General features: G+C 41.3%; 2 protein-coding genes across 10 annotated transcripts in view; one reads left to right on the top strand and one right to left on the bottom strand.

Annotated features, from left to right (window-relative positions):
• The window catches only part of LOC117990791 (uncharacterized protein DDB_G0287625-like), a 242,750-nt gene that overhangs the window by 160,447 nt on the left and 63,699 nt on the right, over nucleotides 1-18,604 (top strand). The window lies entirely within an intron of this gene.
• ps (RNA-binding protein Nova-1-like protein passilla) overlaps nucleotides 474-18,604 on the bottom strand; it is a 102,169-nt gene continuing 84,038 nt past the window's right edge. For 3 of the 9 annotated variants that reach the window (XM_069504604.1, XM_069504606.1, XM_069504609.1), the window contains 5 exons: nucleotides 17,704-17,873; nucleotides 13,459-13,653; nucleotides 12,229-12,424; nucleotides 7,633-7,857; nucleotides 474-7,101 (listed from right to left, as the gene is read on the bottom strand). In XM_069504604.1, coding sequence (XP_069360705.1) covers nucleotides 6,881-7,101; nucleotides 7,633-7,857; nucleotides 12,229-12,424; nucleotides 13,459-13,653; nucleotides 17,704-17,873 — 1,007 coding nt within the window. In that variant the 3' untranslated portion in view covers nucleotides 474-6,880. The remainder of the gene's footprint in view (nucleotides 7,102-7,632; nucleotides 7,858-12,228; nucleotides 12,425-13,458; nucleotides 13,654-17,703; nucleotides 17,874-18,604) is intronic. The other 6 variants (XM_034978094.2, XM_069504608.1, XM_069504607.1 and 3 more) reach the window with 5 other exon arrangements.

The raw sequence follows: 18,604 nt of genomic DNA, 5'->3' as shown, positions 1-18,604 counted from the left end.
TAACTTATTAGTTCTTGCAATTCACGAAGGCGAGTGGACTTTACTTGTGGTTACGTCGGATACGCGGGCATTGCGTATGTGTGCGTGCATGTCCAATCAGTCGCGAGCAAGCGCTCGCAAACACATTTTGTACCTTACTTATACCGATACGACTTCAACACAAGCATGGGTCACTCGCCTTCGTGAATTGCAAGAACTGTACTCTGAAGGAAATAGCAATTGCCCGCACTAGCCCAGTGCGGGATAGCGCGGGCGCTGTGGGAGACGTCTCCCCTCCACGACTCACCTCATACCCCGATTGACATGTCAACCTGTCGTGAACTATACATAAATACTTATCGCTATCCTACTTCAATTGCCTAACAAAAGCGAGAGGTCGGAGTAGGTTAAGTCCTACTTGCTTGATTCTATTCGATTTTAATGTATAATACATTCAGTAAGGGTAGGGGGTGAAATAGAATAAAACAAAGATATAATTATTTTGCATTTATTTAATGTTAATATAATTATTATAGACAATGTTCAAGGTACCCTTTTAATTGGTTTTCGAGCTTTTAACACTAAGACATTGTAACCTTCTTATTGACCTTATCATTAGGATATTGCAAAATAACAGTAAACTAGAAAACCCTCGACGATACAACTAAACAAATAGACTTTGACTAAAATATAGCGAATCTTTAAATTCAAAACATAGCATTTCAACTTATACAATTATATATCTCGCACAGAACGTCACAGACCCGTTTACAGTAAACCGAGTTAACAAAAAATAATGAATAATAAAATATTACAAGTCCTCCATTGAATCTGTACAGCAACAAATGTATCAACATATGATATACTCGACGGTGCGAGTCACTTATAATACGCAACAAGGTACAATTCAATACAATTAGTTTAACAATCAGCTCAACACGTGTAAAGAGCGGCCGCCCGCGACTCCGCCGCCCGATGACGACTCTCCCTAGTCCCCACGAGGGACGCGTTCGGTGATGTCGGTATGCGCGAGTTGATTCCTCAGTCTTAATAAATTGATGACAATGAGCAAGGAGAAACGCAAATGAAACGAATGGCGTGCAATTATATACAGATACGAGGCGCGGGAGTCTCGGGCCGCCGTGTTGAGTCGACTTGAACGCACAGCCATGTTCCTCCGGATCGAGCCGCGTCTGTCGGCCGGCCTCGCTCGTTACGTCACTGAACAATGATACTAGCTACCTTAGCCTACGACATCGAACCTAACTTACAGCGGTGGCGACGCGCCGCGGTGTCTGACACACCCGTAACTCGGCAACGACGGTGTTGATACTAGCGATGCGCGATTCAGTCAAATAACAATCGAACCATTGCTTTTATTATTCGATAACAATTGAACAATCGAAAGTTGTGGGTCTGGGACGTTGAATAGAAAATCGATTGCAATTGCGCAACTGACTTTGATTTTCGATTTATTCGTTCCAGCACAGAAGATATAATAGTACTGGTTCCAGGCTGTACGCTCCGCATTTGTAAATTTTACAATCGAAAAATTTAACAATTATTAGTGAATTACCTAGTGATTTTTATTTGTGAATACGAATAAATCGACACTCGATTGTTTAATTGTTCAATTCATATTTGATTGTTTTTTTGCAGCAATCGCCCATCGTTAGTCGACACCGCGCCGATGTGAGCGCTGTGCGCTATTGCCAAGTTGCCCATGTGTACCAGCTCGCCGGCGGACGTCACGCGGGATGTCGGGACACTATTTATTATCTCTCCACGCGATAAAATTTTAAATTCAGATAATGTTACCGCACTAAGAATTATTTTTTTGTTATTCACGACGATATACTCTCAAATATTGTAACAACTTCAGTATAACAACGTTAACATTTTTTTTCCAGTATTTTTAATTAAAATTATCTATTTTATTACACACACCCCGATGTGTCGTTTACTCTTCGATATCAATTAATTTTAACTAACTAGTTTTCGATTGTTAACTTTTCACCTTTCGAAATGTTCTTTACATTGCCCCTACTCGCTACTCGCGAACGACTCTGTTGTCAAATCGCACACATTTTTAATTGTTTTGTTATAAATAAGTTACAACGTTAATTTGTTTAGTACTTTAAAGAGAATACAATAACACGACTAGAGATCTATTATAATTCAACAATCTTAAAATTGTGTAAAACATTCGATAATAATTTACAATAATATGATTCGGGAAGAAGTATATGGGGGAAAATTTTAGATGGAATGTCTTATATAGGTCATACTCTGAGCGCGAAACGAACAGGTATATAGTCGTCTCTGTCACACGTTCGGCGCGCAGAGTACTGATGGAAACATTGTAAAGAACAAATCAACAATGAAAGGAAGAGATGAAAGTAAAGGAGCGATGTATGCAAATGTGTCGGTAGTAATTATAATAATAGAAGTTGATAGTTGTATACCGAGAGTACCCCGCGAGCCCCGAGGGGCCGCGGCGGAGTCCGCTCGCTCAGCGCGGCAGTCATTGCGACCGGCCGCAATGCTCATCGCGACCGGTCGCAATGCCCGACACGACTTCGCAACAACTCTTGTGCAATATGAAAGAGCTACGTAACGTGAAAAGTTTTCAAACTACATAAATGTTATTTATTTATTTAGTAATCCGAATGTGCTCACAACCTACCCCGCTGATGCGACTTCGGACGATCGAGGCAGCCACACGCCTAGCGGCATTGCGTTACGATCTATGGTTACAGATAACACATTTTCTACTTTCCATTCCATTTTCACAATTCCTTATTATTTTCTTCGTTAGCTTCTTTAAAATTTTGTACTAAAGGAGATGGTCCACAAATGTAAGACCAAAAACCCAGAATCGATTGGGACAAACTGGGTACCAACAGATTCATTGTAACGCAGGAACAACCCCACCGAAAGGGCAACGCCCGAAATCAATACGAACTGCTGACAAAGTATGTATGAAGAACCATGACTACCTCGGAATTTTTACCAGTTATATCAGTAATATAATAACGATAATACCTGTTGGTACCCAGTTTTCCCTAACCAATCTATTCTGGGTTTTTGGACCCTCCTTTTATATTTCCTAAAATTATTGCAAAGGGCGTTTAAGATCTTTCGAATAACTTTAAATCAATTCAAAACCAAAAAAACTTGTACTAAGCCATGTCGATGAAATTATTGCAAAATATCTTCGGTTTTTGCATCTAGGTTACCTAAACAATAGATCGTAAAGATATGCAGTTAAAAGTATGGCCGCCTTTATTTCACATTTTGTTTCCGAATAATTGACGTATTGTCTTACACGTAGTGACTAATCGAGTTTTTTTTTTTAATAAAATTGAGCTTGTCAAATCGACTTCACAGGCAATACGCGTCAGGGGGTTCGGAACTCGCAAACTACAAACTATTGATCCGCTGTACTTGTAGTAATCTTGACGAGCTGTACATTGTAGCCAATAGCGGATCGATTGAGTTATAAAATTGCAATCGTCACTTTTATTTATTTATAGACAAGCGCTCGGCTGCGATCAGATCTTCTGGCAAGTGATGATGCAGCCTAAGATGGAGCGCGTTTGCCTAGAAGCTGCCTATTCACTCTTGACTTGAAGATACCCATATTATAATTGGAGGGGAAAACTGATGCTGGAAGGGTGTTCCAAATCTTGGCGGTTCGAATTAGAAATGTTTAGGAAATGATATTTTCAGAAGCTGCCTATTCACTATTTACTTGAAGATACATATATTACAAGTGGAAGGGAAAACAGATGCTGGAAGGGCGTGCCATATCATAGCGGTTCGAATTAGAAACACGTGTCCGTTTCGACTACGTACGGGTGCAGAATCTGACGATCACTTATAGGTTTATCATACCCATGAATTGCCTACCTTGGTCAGCTAACGTGCCCTTGTTAACCAAACAAGTAACAACCCAGTCAGTCCGTACCCGACTAAGTTATCGGCCGACCAAAAGTCTAGTTTGCGGAGGACCTCACCCCATACGCCCCGTAGGTTCACATGCTCGCGACTCTACTATTTCTTATGGACGTAGCCAGATTAGAAAGCGTTTCCCAGTATAATTGACATTAGAGATAGTTAATATAGAAATCTACAAACCTTTAAGTGCCGTTAAGTTAATGAAGAAAATTGTTGTTGTTAACGCATCAACTGTCCTTATTTTTCGAACTGAGTGCAACTATTAGTTTTCAGGATGCCTCCATTAGAGCTCTGGCCACGTCCTAGACCTATTTCCGTAAACGGAAGTAACCCGTTGTTATTAAAACTGATCGCACATTGCACAAAGTCGCACACGGAAGCAATGCATGTTTCAGTACGGTAAATTGTGAATCAATTACTACGCATCTGCACATTGCACGCTCGAAAAAAAATACGTTTTATAAGAGTGTTGCAATTTATTTAGTCAGCGTTGTGCAGTGGGAGAAATGCATTGCTTGCAACTCAAGGGTAGGCTTACCAGATCAGAATAACAGTTTTACAGTAAAAAATCAATAAATTTTCGGACATTATTTGTCTTCAACTGTCGATAACATCTTTTATCATTTAAAAAAAAAATGAAATAACAGCCATGTAAAATGACGAATATTCCCCTTTCCTCTCCAACTAAGCACCAAGCTTGTGCTAGGAGTAGGTACGACAATAGTGCAACGGGCGGGGTTTGAACCGTCGACCTTTCGGTTTTCAGTACACTTCTTTACCCGTTGATCTACTGAGGCTCTCATTATAGACAACACGACACAGGACTATAATTCTGGACGTGCTAGGAAATTTTTTATGATCTGGCAACCCTACTGGAGGGGCGCGATATGCGATCAGTTGTATAAGTTGCAATGACTCGCTCGCTGCCAATTCGCAGTCGCGAACATGTCAACCGTTAGTTTAATTGACACTAGACGATATCTGTAACTACCCCCAAATATACAATACGAGATGAGAAAGTCGAAAAACACCAGAGAGTTCGAACAGCGTACCTAATTATACATTAGAAAGATCGAATATATACTACAACTAGCTACTTGAATGGAACTACGATGCAATGGTACCTACATAACACACGTATAATAATACACAGTAACAATACCACAACAATATATCGAGATGTCGTTGGACAGTTGGTATACTTACAACAATATTTTTTTAATTATTTAATAATAATAATAATTAATTAATTTTACTATTATTTAATTATATTTTGTATTCACGGAAGTTCGAGGTCATGGCGTCTACGCGTCGCAACAAGTTAGCTAAGAATCGTCTCTCAATTCCTTATCTTATAACACTACAAATTAGTTTTTAAGCCGATCTGTACTAATATACATACTGTATACAATATACATATATATGTTTATCTCGCAACAGTTACTATTCGTTTGTACTTCAGTCGCGATAAGTAAACAACGCCACACACGCAAAGCTTCCCGCCGTGAGCGCGCTACGATCGCACCCAAACGAACTCATTTCCAAATCTATATATTTGTCCTAATTGCACCGCGTGACGCGTGACGCGTGACGCGTGACGCGTGACGCGTCGTAACGTCGGGTCGGAGTCGAACCGCGACAACAGTCGCACACCATTCGAACCTTAAAATCGTGTCACGACGAGAAAGCTTTACTCAACCAGATCCTGCAAAGTAACCTTGAATAATTTTGGCGCCCGACCGGGGGCCATGTTGGCGCCCGACCGGGGGCCACCCCTTCGGAGCACGATCAAAGTCACCGTTTTATGTCTATCTACAACGATGGCACTTCTGAGGTAAGCGAACAACTAAAAACTATTTTCCCACGCGGCTTTTCTACGCTAACTGCAACTGACCCAAGTACCTTGACAGAGTCGAACGAAAGAATCACAGCTTATTATTATTATATCGGTTCCACCGTACGGAGACGTTCCGACTACACCATGGCGCTCAAAATAAACTATCGATTCAATTAGATCGTAACTGTAAATAAGAATATTCAATATTGTCATCTCGAATAATACATAGAAATCTGCTTTAAAACCTTTAAAATATATAACTCTCTACTATTATGGACATGCATCTTTTTTATTATTAAAATTGTACTTACATTTTAAGACAAAACTTTAGACCGACGACAAATGAACGATTACGAAACGATCCTACGATACGACAATAAAATATTACAAACGTATAAAAAATAAAGATCTTTACCGCGAGAAACAGGAATGATCGATCTCTCCGCGAACATCCGACTCGCGAATATCAATTGTCAAAACGATAAAATCAAATATTATAACATTTTTGCATTGCACGTAAAACATAAAAAATTTATGACAAAGAAATAAAATTAAATACCAACTTTGGTTAATATATTATCTATCCGGCTCCCTCGCCCGGGGACCGGCTCTAAAATATTAAAATATAAATTCAAATGTAACTCTAAGTATGTCACAATACACTAACAAAGAATAACTTATCAATGGTAACATTTACAATGAAATCAACTTCGTAAATAAAAACATTACTCGGTGAACGATATAAAACATAACGTGTATGGAATAGGAATATCCGTGATAGGAGTTATCACAATCGTATTTAACCATTACATCTTATCAACGACAGGTCCGCCAGGCAGACCCGGAAACGTAAAATATAGCGACAATAATCAACACTAATATGCCGTACGTAAACCTATTATCATTACACGTAAACCTATGTACTCATTAACCTTGTAAACAGAGGCTCAGGCCTCGGTCGGTCGAACGAACAATGAACTTAACTACTCTCAGGTAACTCGCGTCGCTGACGGCTGACGGCTCGCTGCGCGGGTGCGGGTGCGGGCGCGGGCGTGGCGGTGCGGACGCTTGACTAGAACAACTAGCGGGGCGTGGCGACGCGCGCTACTGCATGAGGCCGGTGAGCGCGTTGTGGCGCGTGCGCTTCAGCTCCTCCTCCTGGATCTTCTGCTCGATGAGGTAGTGCGCGTTGCTGATGGCGGTCTGCGAGCCGCTGATGGTGACGATGCGGTTGCGCGTGCCGGGCGCGAACGTGCCCTTCTTCGAGATCTGGATGTTCGCGCCCGACATCTGCTGGATCTCCACGAGGCTGCGCCCGCCGGGGCCTACGGAACACACCATCCACTCTTGTACTGTGCTGTTGACTGTTACAAACTAAGGCTTGTTTTGTGATGACAGATTTGTTTGGTGATGACAGATTCTTGCCAGGATTTCTTACATTTTTAAAAGGTGGTGGGTACTGAATGATGGGACGATCGACATAAGATACTTGCCGTGATTTTATAAATTTTTAAAAGATGGACGACGGGACAATCGCAATACTTTTATAAGAATTGTAATAAAACAAAATTGTGGTGTTTGTATGGCGAGGACACGTACCGAAGATAGTGTTGATGATGACCTCGGTGTACCAACGTTCCTGGACAGCAGCAGCAGACTCCCCGTGACACTGGTATATACGTGTGGTTATAATATTATTATGTAAGGGAGAGGGGAGCACAAACCAAGGATGACGCCACCATGGCATAAGCGATCTCCACCTGGAGATCTGCAGCGTGGAGCTCTTGGACAACGGCAGCAAGCTCGCCGTGCGACTGGCGTGTGTGGTGTGAGGTGAGGATGAGGGGGGCACGTACCGAGGATGGCGCCGACGATGACCTCGGCGATCTCCACGTTCTTGGAGTCCTTGGCGCCCGCGTCGGCCGGCGTGGGGCTCTTGGACAGCGGCAGCAGGCTGGCGGACGGGAAGGCGGGCACGGCGCCGCCCGACAGCGAGATGGGCGCCACGGCTGGGGGGCGAAGCGCCTCGAATGCAACCTCCGCGAAACGCTCTAAGCCGCAGGCCCCGCCGCGCGCGCCGCCTGCGGAGCGTCCTCAGTCACCGCGCGCCGCCAGCGACGCGAGCCGCCCGCGGACCGCGAGCCGCGCGCCGCGAGCTTACATTAGAACGTTTCGCGCTGTTGCGGACACAATACGTTAGCGGCGCACTCGCCCGCCCGCACAGCGCCCGACTGCCCCGCCTACCCCCGCCCCGAGCCAATCCGCGCGCCCCACCGGGCCTATGCTAATGCACGTACAACATCCCCCCGCCCTAGAGCTAACTCGGAACATATCGTCGCTTTAGTTGACCCGTCCCGAACCCGATAACAGTGCTATCTAGGGAAATGCAACGAAAAATCTAATGAGATCAAAGTTTAACTAATTCTTACTCTATAAGCTGTCAATCTATAATAATAAAAAGATAATGTAACTACGAAATGAGATAAATTTTGTTAGGCTGTTCTAAAAAGTCGAAATATAAATCAATTTTTTTGATTTAGGTTATTCTACAACATTATATGCAACATTTTGAGCCGATTAGGTAAGAGGAGACGAAACAAAAGCAACTAAAACGTACACCAGCATAACCCACGTGAGAGTCAAAATTTCGTGAGTGTCGTGAATTTTGAGTTTGTCTGTCTGTATGCAAAGATATCGGCAGCGCTGTGGTGCGGTCGAAAGAAGAAAATGTAAATGTAATTCGTTGAAAAGAACAACTTAGTCTTTTGCTGTGTAATAAGGTGAACGTGGGCATATAAAGCACTTATATTACAATATTAAAAACTACTTTACAGTTAAAAATAATTGGTAACATACTACAAAACTTATAACATAAGTAAATATTGTTATTGACATTAAAATTAACGCGTTATGTATAATTTTTTGGCATGATTATTTACCCCAAAACAGCTTAAAAATTAAATGTATGTCTATTTAATGATCATTGAAATAGTTCGCAGATAAAAGACAATAAGTTGTTCGTTTCATAAGAGCCTGGAGTGAGAAGTGGACAGCTGGACACAGATGCATTAGACAACTTACAAGAACAACCAAACATTTGGTCCAACAATGGGGCCGATTCTCTGGTACACAATCTCTAAACTAAACTAAAATGACACGTCTAAATCGATTGCTATCCCTTTCATAATGTTGCTTGCGGAAAAGGATAGCACTAGATTTAAACCTGTTAATTTAGTTTAGTTGAGAGATTGTGTACAAGAGAATCGGCCCCATTACCAGCACAAGAATGTACCTAGTTATCATTTTATTTAGTTAAATATACTCTCCTTAGATTAAGAAACAAAAAACAGTAATGTTTTAACTATCCGCTTCTTACGAATTAACTAAATATAAGAGAGGTACTATCTGTTCATAATACTTACAATATTCTGAACGTTTTAAAAACGTCCTACTTTCAAAGAATAAACGTTTTTCTTGCTATCTTTCTGCTTTCTTACTATTAGAAATATAGAAATGTATTTAAGAAAACATTACTAGGTACCTAGGTATATGAGAATACGGATCTTTAATAACATTTTAACAATGTTTGTTTGTTTGGCAATTTATATTATACTTCAGTTTTAGATAAATTGTCTAATGGCCACACAAACGTGGTCCGTCCACCGCTCGAGTGTTAAAATGTATTGCCGATAGATGGTATGGTAGAAGCAATGTCTTCGTAAATTTTGGAAAAAAATTTGAAGAGAGAAAAATCAACCAATAATATAAAGCCAATCGGGTTAAAATAATCAGCAATACAAACTGTACACCTTACATAATGGCCATGCGTTTTGAAAAAATACAATCCGCTCTTGTTATAGATTATATAGACCTAAAGAGATGACACAGATTACGGAAATAATAAAAATATAATATGAGATAGATGAGTCAAGCTAGTTTATGTGTAAACTCTATCTATCTGTAATATAGTCAATGTGGGTCAACTGTCATGTCAAGAGTACGGTTCACCTAAAATAAGGACTAAAATCGTACTTTTTAACATGATAATTCAACACACAAAGTTTAAGTCAGTCAAGTGAGAAGTCATTTTTTATGCATTATATTCAGTGGCGTGCACAGTGTTTGAAGCCAGGGTAGGCATTTGTCAGGTAGGAACCTGTTTACTGGCAGGTCATAATGAAAAATATGCATTGAGCTATTACAACTGGGGTAAGCAGTGCATTTATTCCTCTATGACCTGCACGCCACTGATTATATTCATTTTTGTTGCATTTCAAATAGATAGCGTTATTAACATGTTTAAAAGAAACTATACTATTATATACAGACACAAAAGAAATTAGTAAGTACTAAGAATTTCGCGGATGTCAATGTTTAATTAATGTGAAAAGCAATGCCGAGAAATTTAGAATATCAAAAAAATTACTTTTATCCCCAATGAATTAAAAAAAAAAAACACGGTCCCTTTACTAACACATTTTGCTATAAGCTCGCATAAAAATTTAACACCAGTAGACATTATTATTATTAACACGTAGGTACAAGAAAGAAAATATCAACAAAAACATAATAAAAAATACAGATATTCCCAGAAGAGAACACATCACCATTGCGTAGAACGACCCTGGCCTTAATAATAAAGGGTATGGTTATTATTAATAGTTACACCAATTGAAGGGAACTGTGAAATATAGCTTTGATATAAGACCTTGGACACATTATTCTATTGGAATCACTTAGCGTTCTGACACGAATAGGAATAATTTGAACCGTTTATATGTATGTATAGGTGAGTATGTGACAGGCAAAATTAGCAGAATATTCAAACTTTCCAACTTGTTTTGTGCTTACAACGGGAAAACCGGCGACCTCCGGTTCCGTAGCTAAAAAGAGTTAGGTACAGTAACAGCCCTTTCACACTGCGTCATCAAACGGGATCCTGCAAAAAACTGGACTGCCGTGTGAAAGGCGCGTAAGGGTGAGATCTATAGAGCGCACTCTGACTTAGCTTACACTTAAGACAGAGTTAAAACGAGACAGAGCTATATCTCTCACATAAATCTGTCTCGTTTTACTCAATCTTAAGTCTGAGCAAAGTCAGAGTGCGTTCTATAGATCCTAGCCTAAGTGAAGCTGAAGGAAGGGGCGACGAAGCAAATCTTCTGGCATAGCCCATTAAAAATACTCTAGGATAGGGCAGACAATGTGGCTAATTCCGTTGTACACAATCTCTAAACTAAACTAAAATGGCACGTCTAAACCTATTGCTATCCCTATCATAATGTTGCTTGCGGAAAAGGATAGCACTAGATTTAGACCTTCTAATTTAGTTTAGTTTAGAGATTGTGTACAAGAGAATCGGCCCCAATATTGTGTGGAGCCGGGAGACTCCGATTTAAAACCATTTTTAACTGATATTTTTCAGTCTAAAGTATCTAATATCAAACTACTATCAAATATTTTTAGTTAAAACTACTTTTGGCTAATCTCTATAGTGAAAGTACCTTTGACTGTTTTTAAAAAGTAGTTTAGACTGTAACATGTACATTAGATTTTTCACAATATTCGGCTAATTCTGCCACTTTATGTAAGTTTCGTTACATTGAATAATGAAACTTCAATAACTTAAGGTCATCTCAAATGCTAAGTGACTCTTTTTAACGTGTTGGACCAATTTTTGAAGTGACGTCACTTATTTAAGACCCTGTAATATTTTGTGTAGTGTTGGGTTCGTGACACCGACTGTAGTCAATATGACTTGTGCACGTGTGTGCTGCTTTAGTAGTTAGTAGTTCATGCCTGTGTTGTGTGTGTGTGATTTTATACAGAAGGTCGATATGGCTAATACTAACAGGTCGGCAATCACAGGTCTAGCGTACTTGTATTGGTAGAGGTCAGTGTATGTTGGTGTCACGTTTGAAACTTGAAAATAATAAACACTATGAAAGTGTATGGCGCCATTTCCGAGTCCCACGCGTCACTTGCGTGCGTCACTCAACGCCATTTTGAGTGTTTAGTATTTTGGCGTCAGCCGCGACGCGAAAGTCTAACTTGAGGTTCTTTATGCTCTACATCCGATACGAGTCCGAGAATTCTCTATCCGAAAAAGCAATATTTACTATTTGCGATGGGTTGTGCACTAGATCCATATTTCATTTTCCGAACACGAAAATTGGTACTATTGCACAATCCCTCGGATTCGAATCGGATGCAGTGCGTAAAGAGCCAGGCTTAAATCTATAGAGGGTATCTTGACTTTGCTCAGACTTAACAGTATTTTAAGTCTAAGTCAAATTGGGCTCTATAGGTCTCAGGCTAAGAGTACTGAAGGAGCCTGTGTGCGAATCGCTGTATATGATTGTCGAGTTCCATGTAATAGCCGGGTGGGGTTTGAGTGTTGTCGTGCGGGGACATGTAGTAGCCCCGCAGGGCGTGTGTGCGCGAGTCCTCACCGAGTTGGACCTGCGCCAGCGGGCCGAACACCGCGGACGAGTCCTGCGCGGGCAGCGGGAAGTAGGCCGCCGACAGCGGCGCCGGCAGAGCCGTGGGCAGCGCCAGGCCCAGCACGCCGTGCTTAACCAGCAGGGACAGGGCCGCGCCGATCTCGGAGATGCCGCCCTCCGAGTAGCCCGCCTGACGCAAGGCCACCTGACATCACACACATTACTAACTAAAAAAAACCATAGTTGTGGTGTGTCTCGGTAGCCCTTGACCGTAAAGGTTCGTCCGCACCTGAGCGGCGCGGCGCTTCAGCGAGCTGCACGTCGCGGCACAGAGCTTCAAAATATCATTTCTATCATTTTGTATGGCGCATATCGCACTAGAGCGGCGCTGCACAGCGCTTCACCGCGCGTTGCCGCGCGGCACGGCTGGAGAGAATATTTTGAAGCGCAGCGAAGCGACGCGCAGTGCAGTGACGCTAGTGCGACATACCCAGCGGCGCGGCACGGCGCTTCGCGCTCGTACGCGAACGGGTATAAAAGTGACGCGCAAGTGACGCGAGGTGCCGCGTACTGAAGTTGTAGTGCGGTAGGCACCGTCGAGCGGCCTGAGGTGACGCGTTCTGCAGTCGGACTGAAGCGCCGCGCCGCGCCGCTCAGGTGCGGACGAACCTTAAATCGTTACCGATGGACGATTTAATCGAATAGCAATCGAATTATTCGAGTGTTATTAATAATTGTTTCAATTGTTAAATAGCACGCGGGTCTGGAGCGATCGAAAATCGAATACCATTGCGCAAAATACACTCACAACGTCAGTATTCACTTTCGACGTCGTACGATGCTGTCTTGGTTTGCATAATTCCACATACTTGCTAGTTACAGACATCGAAAGTTAATAGTGACATTGTGAGTGTATTTTGCCGGACAGCTCGTGAAGTTTCAGCGATAAGAACAAGAAAGAGGGTAGTTCGCTACTGCCCATGACAGCTCGAACTTTATCTCTCGCAGCACCGCAGTCCCGTCGTGACCACGACCCGTGATATTGGGTTGAAATATCGACAAATAAACACATCAAATTAATCGTGGTATGTACCCGTTATCTACATTAAAATATGTCGAGGAGGTTACTTTAGTACGAGCGATAGGTACTGCCAGCAGTCTGTAGATTCTGTAGGAATATTATCTCTGAAGAAAAAGATTTCTTTAGGTTGAGTCCTCTAACTCTTGGAGCTTAATCACCTCCTCTCTCACCTTGATGTGGTCGAGCGTGTGCTGCGTGAGCGGCGACTGCGGCGGCGTGCCGGGCGGCGCCAGCGACAGCGACAACGACAGCGCGCCCAGCCCCGAGCCGTTCATGAGCACGCCGCCCACGCCGCCCACCCCGCCCACGCCACCCACGCCGCCCACCGAGCCGCCGCCCACTAGCGCGTGACTCTGTACACACATACAATCAAGTTATAAGGTACTGCGAACCAAGTTCAAAACATAACCGAATTTTCGTTTTGAACAAAAAAAAAAAAAAACGTTTAATTTTTTTCTTTACTTTACTTTCCCCGAGAAAAAAACTTCAAGACGGAAAAAAATGGAGTCAAAATAGAATTGAATAGAAATTATGTTTTTTGTATTTAAAATACTAATTACTATCTGAATTCCGCAGGAAAATAAAAATAATAATAGTTGGTTTCGATCAATAAGGATTCTACAACTGAAAATCATTGGAGGCCCTATATATAAAACATGAAAAAAATTAAAGCGACACATGTTTTTAGAAAAAAAAAGACTAATCCTAACATAAACATTATTATAAACATAGGTATAAGTTATGTTAATAAAAGTTACATATATATTAAGCAATTGTAACAAGCAAAGATAGTATAAAGTATATAAAGTAGGTAATGTGCGATATGTAGATAGTGTAGTTTAGTGTTCGTCACGGGGACGCAAGTGACGTCACGCACCACTTGGACACGCCCGCGAGTGCTTCCCATCGCGCCGAGGCTTTGACATACATACAATACATATTATACGTTAAATATATATATGGGCAATACTTATGTACCTACAGTACGCGACAGAAAGTACATATACATCGACCTTTAGAAGGAGATAGCAATTTGTAGAGCATTGTCTCTGTCGTTGAGACCGACAAAACGTCATATAGGTATGAGTGACAGAGACAATGCTCTATAAAGCCGAAATGTCATTCTAAAGGCCGATGTACATTACTTTCTGCCGCGTACTGTACGTGTGAACTAAACATAGGCAAACGGTATTCGTGAAAATATAGAATAACTCTTAAATAAGTATTTGAAACAATAAGGATATAGTCAAAATATCAGTAAATGTTAGTAAATATACAAAACAAAATCAAAATTTTTAGATATCAAAAGTTCTGCTGTTAAATTCGTTTTAATTTAAATGATCAATATTCAATATTCACATTTCACTAACGTCGATAAAAATGCAGCGACGAAATACAATAAAGTCACGAGTACAAAGGACCTAAAGATTTCACGCTGGACTCGTCCGACTCACTTATTTTAAATCCCCATTTTACCTCCTTAGGGGTTGAATTTTCAAAAATCTTAGCGGACGTCTACGTCAATAACAGCTATATGCATGCCAATATTTAGCCCGATCCGTAATAGTTTGAGCTGTGCGTTGATAGATCAGTCAGCTTTTATTTTTATATACATATGTACAGATTTTAAGCTGTGATAGGATGTCCGCCTTCTAATCTGAGGTCGGGGGTTCGATCCCGGGCACGCAACTTTAACTTTTCCGAGTTATGTGCGTTTTAAGTCATTAAATATCCCTTGCTAGTTGCTTTAACGGTGAAGGAAAACATCGTGAGGAAACCTGCATGCCTGAAAATTCTCCATAATGTTCTCAAAGGTGTGTGAAGTCTACTAAGCACATGACCAGCGTGGTAGACTATGGCCAAAACCCTTCTCTCTGAGAGGAGACCCGTGCTCTGTAGTGAGCCGGCGATGGGTTGATCATGATGATGATGATATAGATTAACAAGATTTTTTTTTTTTTTTTACTCGGATACAAGTTAGCCCTTGCTTGCATTCTCACCTGGTGGTAAGTGATGATGCAGTCTAAGATGATAGCGGGCTAACCTGGAAGGGGTATGGCGGTTTTTATTAAACCCATACCCCTTTGGTTTCTACACGGCATCGTACCGGAACGCTAAATCGCTTGGCGGCACGGCTTTGCTGGTAGGGTGGTAACTAGCCACGGCCGAAGCCTCCCACCAGACCAGACCAGAAATTATAAAATTCCAAACCCCTGCCAGGAATCGAACCCGGGACCTCCCACTATTAAGACCACAGCGCTCACCACTGCGCCAGGGAGGTCGTCAAATGTTGAATAATAGGCCTATAGTTCTAGTTATCCTCTCGACTTTGTAGGCAACTAAGTGGCATTGTTATCGTCACGCGCTATAGCTGTGTGCTGAGGAGCGCGGAGTGCAGAGTGAGAGGCGACGACAGCAACTACTGGCAACTTGCCCGAGCGAGCGCTCGTCGATAGGACTCTCGTTTATAGGACCACTACAGTATCTACCATCGTGACGAAGATAGATAGTTAGGCTATTCTTAAACAAATGTTGATTTAAAATATTATAAACTAGCTGATGCCCGCGACTTCGTACGCGTGGATTTAGGTTTTTAAAAATCCCGTTGAACTCTTTGATTTTCCGGGATAAAAAGTAGCCTATGTCACTCTCCACGTCTTTAAACATATCTATGCAAAAAATCACGTCAATCCGTTGCGACGTGATTGAAGGACAAACCAACAAACAAACACACTTTCGCATTAATAATAAGGGTACTGATGCGAAAGTGTGTCTATCAGTCAGTCGGTTAGCTTTTCACGGACCATCCGTGTAACCGAATTTGCCAAGATTTGGTACAGATATATCTTGCATCCCGGAGAAGAAAATCTCATCTATTTTTATCGTTAATATTATGTTATTCTAATTCCGTATCAGCAATACGCTTAGCTTAATTTTTTACTTAACTCTTGCAAATGTGTTGTTAGTATTAAAATATTGTTAAATTTTAGTTGCCAATAAAAATAAAAATAAAAAGATTTGCGAAGCCACAAGCCAATAAATATAAACATAATGAAGCCTAATTTTATTATTAGTAGAGTATGAAAGTATGTACCTAAAATACTAGAACTAAAAAAAATTTAGATTCTACATACGAGGGACCACTACGACTAATATTTAAACAATTTAGTAGAATATTATAGATACAGTACGCGACAAAAAGTAATGTACATCGACAATTCGAAGAAGTTAGCAGATTTGTAGAGCGTTACCCCTGTCATTGAGACCGAAAAAACGTCATATAAGTGACAGAGATAACGCACTACAAAGCCGAAATCTCATTCTAAAGGCCGATATACATTACTTTCTGCCGCGTACTGTACGGCACTTACGTAGGCCTGTCCCCAAATGAAATGGGACAAGGGCAAGAAAAAGAAGAAGATCTATAATAATATTATCTATAGATATTTAACGTCAGTGAACAACCTACATATTGAATAACCAGTAATTTCTTAGTAAAATCAACCCTAAAAACTTCTTATTTGTTTCATCATACATTCCGAAATATGTAAGGTTTCCTATTAACTTTTCTAAAAAAGTTCGTAGCCTGCCAAGCCTCAACGCGTAAATAAAATTAAAAGGCTTCACAAACTTTTAACAACTACCCTCCTCAGGATTGTTTTGCTCAAATAACTCAATTCTAATATATCGACATCCAACTAAAATATACTTATATTATTTCAATACCTTTTTGGCTTTCTTCATTATTATAATAAAGAAAGCCAATTGAATTTTCTGTTAGCTTGTGGTTCAAAAGTGCTCAAAAAGCTATTTTTTCCACGCCTGTTATAAAGTACTTAGTAGTGATTAAATGAAGTCATGATAGTATATTTTAATTATTCTTATCGAGAGTTATTCATGAATGAGACCTATTTTATATAGTATATTTCTACGGCTATACTGACGTATCCAGTCGACGTTAGCCCAACTAGTTTCGAACCCATCCGGGGTCCTTTATCAAGGGGGTCAGTTCGCGCGCGTCGCGTTTAAGACTGCGCGCACTGACCCCCTTGATAAAGGACCCCGGATAGGTTCGAAACTAGTCGGGCTAACGTCGACTGGATACGTGAGTATAGCCGTAGAAATATACTACACATAATGGAAATCACTCACGATAGTTTAAACGCTAAAATTGACCAGTTTTATTATTTTTTACGGCGACGCGGCGTGCACCATGCGTCGCGTGGTGCGTTGCGTCGAGCGTGATTGCAGAAGCAAACGCTTCTACAAGAGTCAAGAACGCTATTATACTTGGCCGTCTGAGTTAACAGGCGACGTGCAACGCGCCACGGAACGTTTTCCCGATGTTCGGGGGGTAGTTGCAAGTTTGCGCGGCCGGTAGTAGAGCGTGTCCAAGCGATCACCTCGGTCACCTCAGTGGCGGGCACGGCGTAGGGCGAGCCGGTGGGGTTGTAGTTGGCCACGGGCCCCGCCACGTCCGCGTACGACACGTTGGGGCACGAGCCCGACTGCGGGTCGTCCACCACCTTCTGCAGGATCATCACGCACGCCTTTTTGTTGTTCTCCTTCTCACCTGGAATATACAGGGAAACACTTATATTTTACATACGATAATATGTACTTGGAATCCATGGAATATAATAAAATAATTTTTTTTAAGTAAATTTTTACAAGTGCTTTTCAATCGTCATAATAATTTACCACTGGTTCGGAATGCCGTCCTACCGAGAAGAACCAGTAAGAAACATATATAAGAACAATACGCACTGCGAGAATATGCAATGCCCTTCCTTTTTCCGTTTTTCCCGCTATAATATTGATACCTTTAAGAGAAGAGTGAAAAACCACCTTCTGGGCAGGCGCGCTCCACCTTACGCTGCATCATCTGTTTGATGTGATTGCAGTCAAGCACAAGCCTATATACAGGGTGCTCCAACTAATGACGCCAATAATTTTTTTTATACTAGCTTAAGCTCGCGACTTCGACCGCGTGGACTACCCAAATTAAAAACCGTATTTCACCCCCTTAGGGGTTGAATTTTCAAAAATCCTTTCTATAAGACTACCTATAAGAACTACCTATCTGCCAAATTTCATGAGGTCAACGGGAAGTACTCTATAGGTTTTCTTGACAGACACGACAGGCAGACACTACAACGAAATGATCCTATAAGGGTTACTTTTTCCTTTTGAGGTACGGAACCCCAAAAAACGGCATTTATGGGACACGAAATTATATTTTAGAATAGGTTTATCAATTTGTTTATGTTTGAAAAAGATGAATCCGATATCATTGTGGAAAAT

The sequence above is a fragment of the Maniola hyperantus genome, chromosome 18, assembly GCF_902806685.2.
Source record: "Maniola hyperantus chromosome 18, iAphHyp1.2, whole genome shotgun sequence".
NCBI classification, from domain to species: Eukaryota; Metazoa; Arthropoda; class Insecta; order Lepidoptera; family Nymphalidae; genus Maniola; species Maniola hyperantus.
This window is presented reverse-complemented; position numbering and strand designations above follow the sequence as displayed.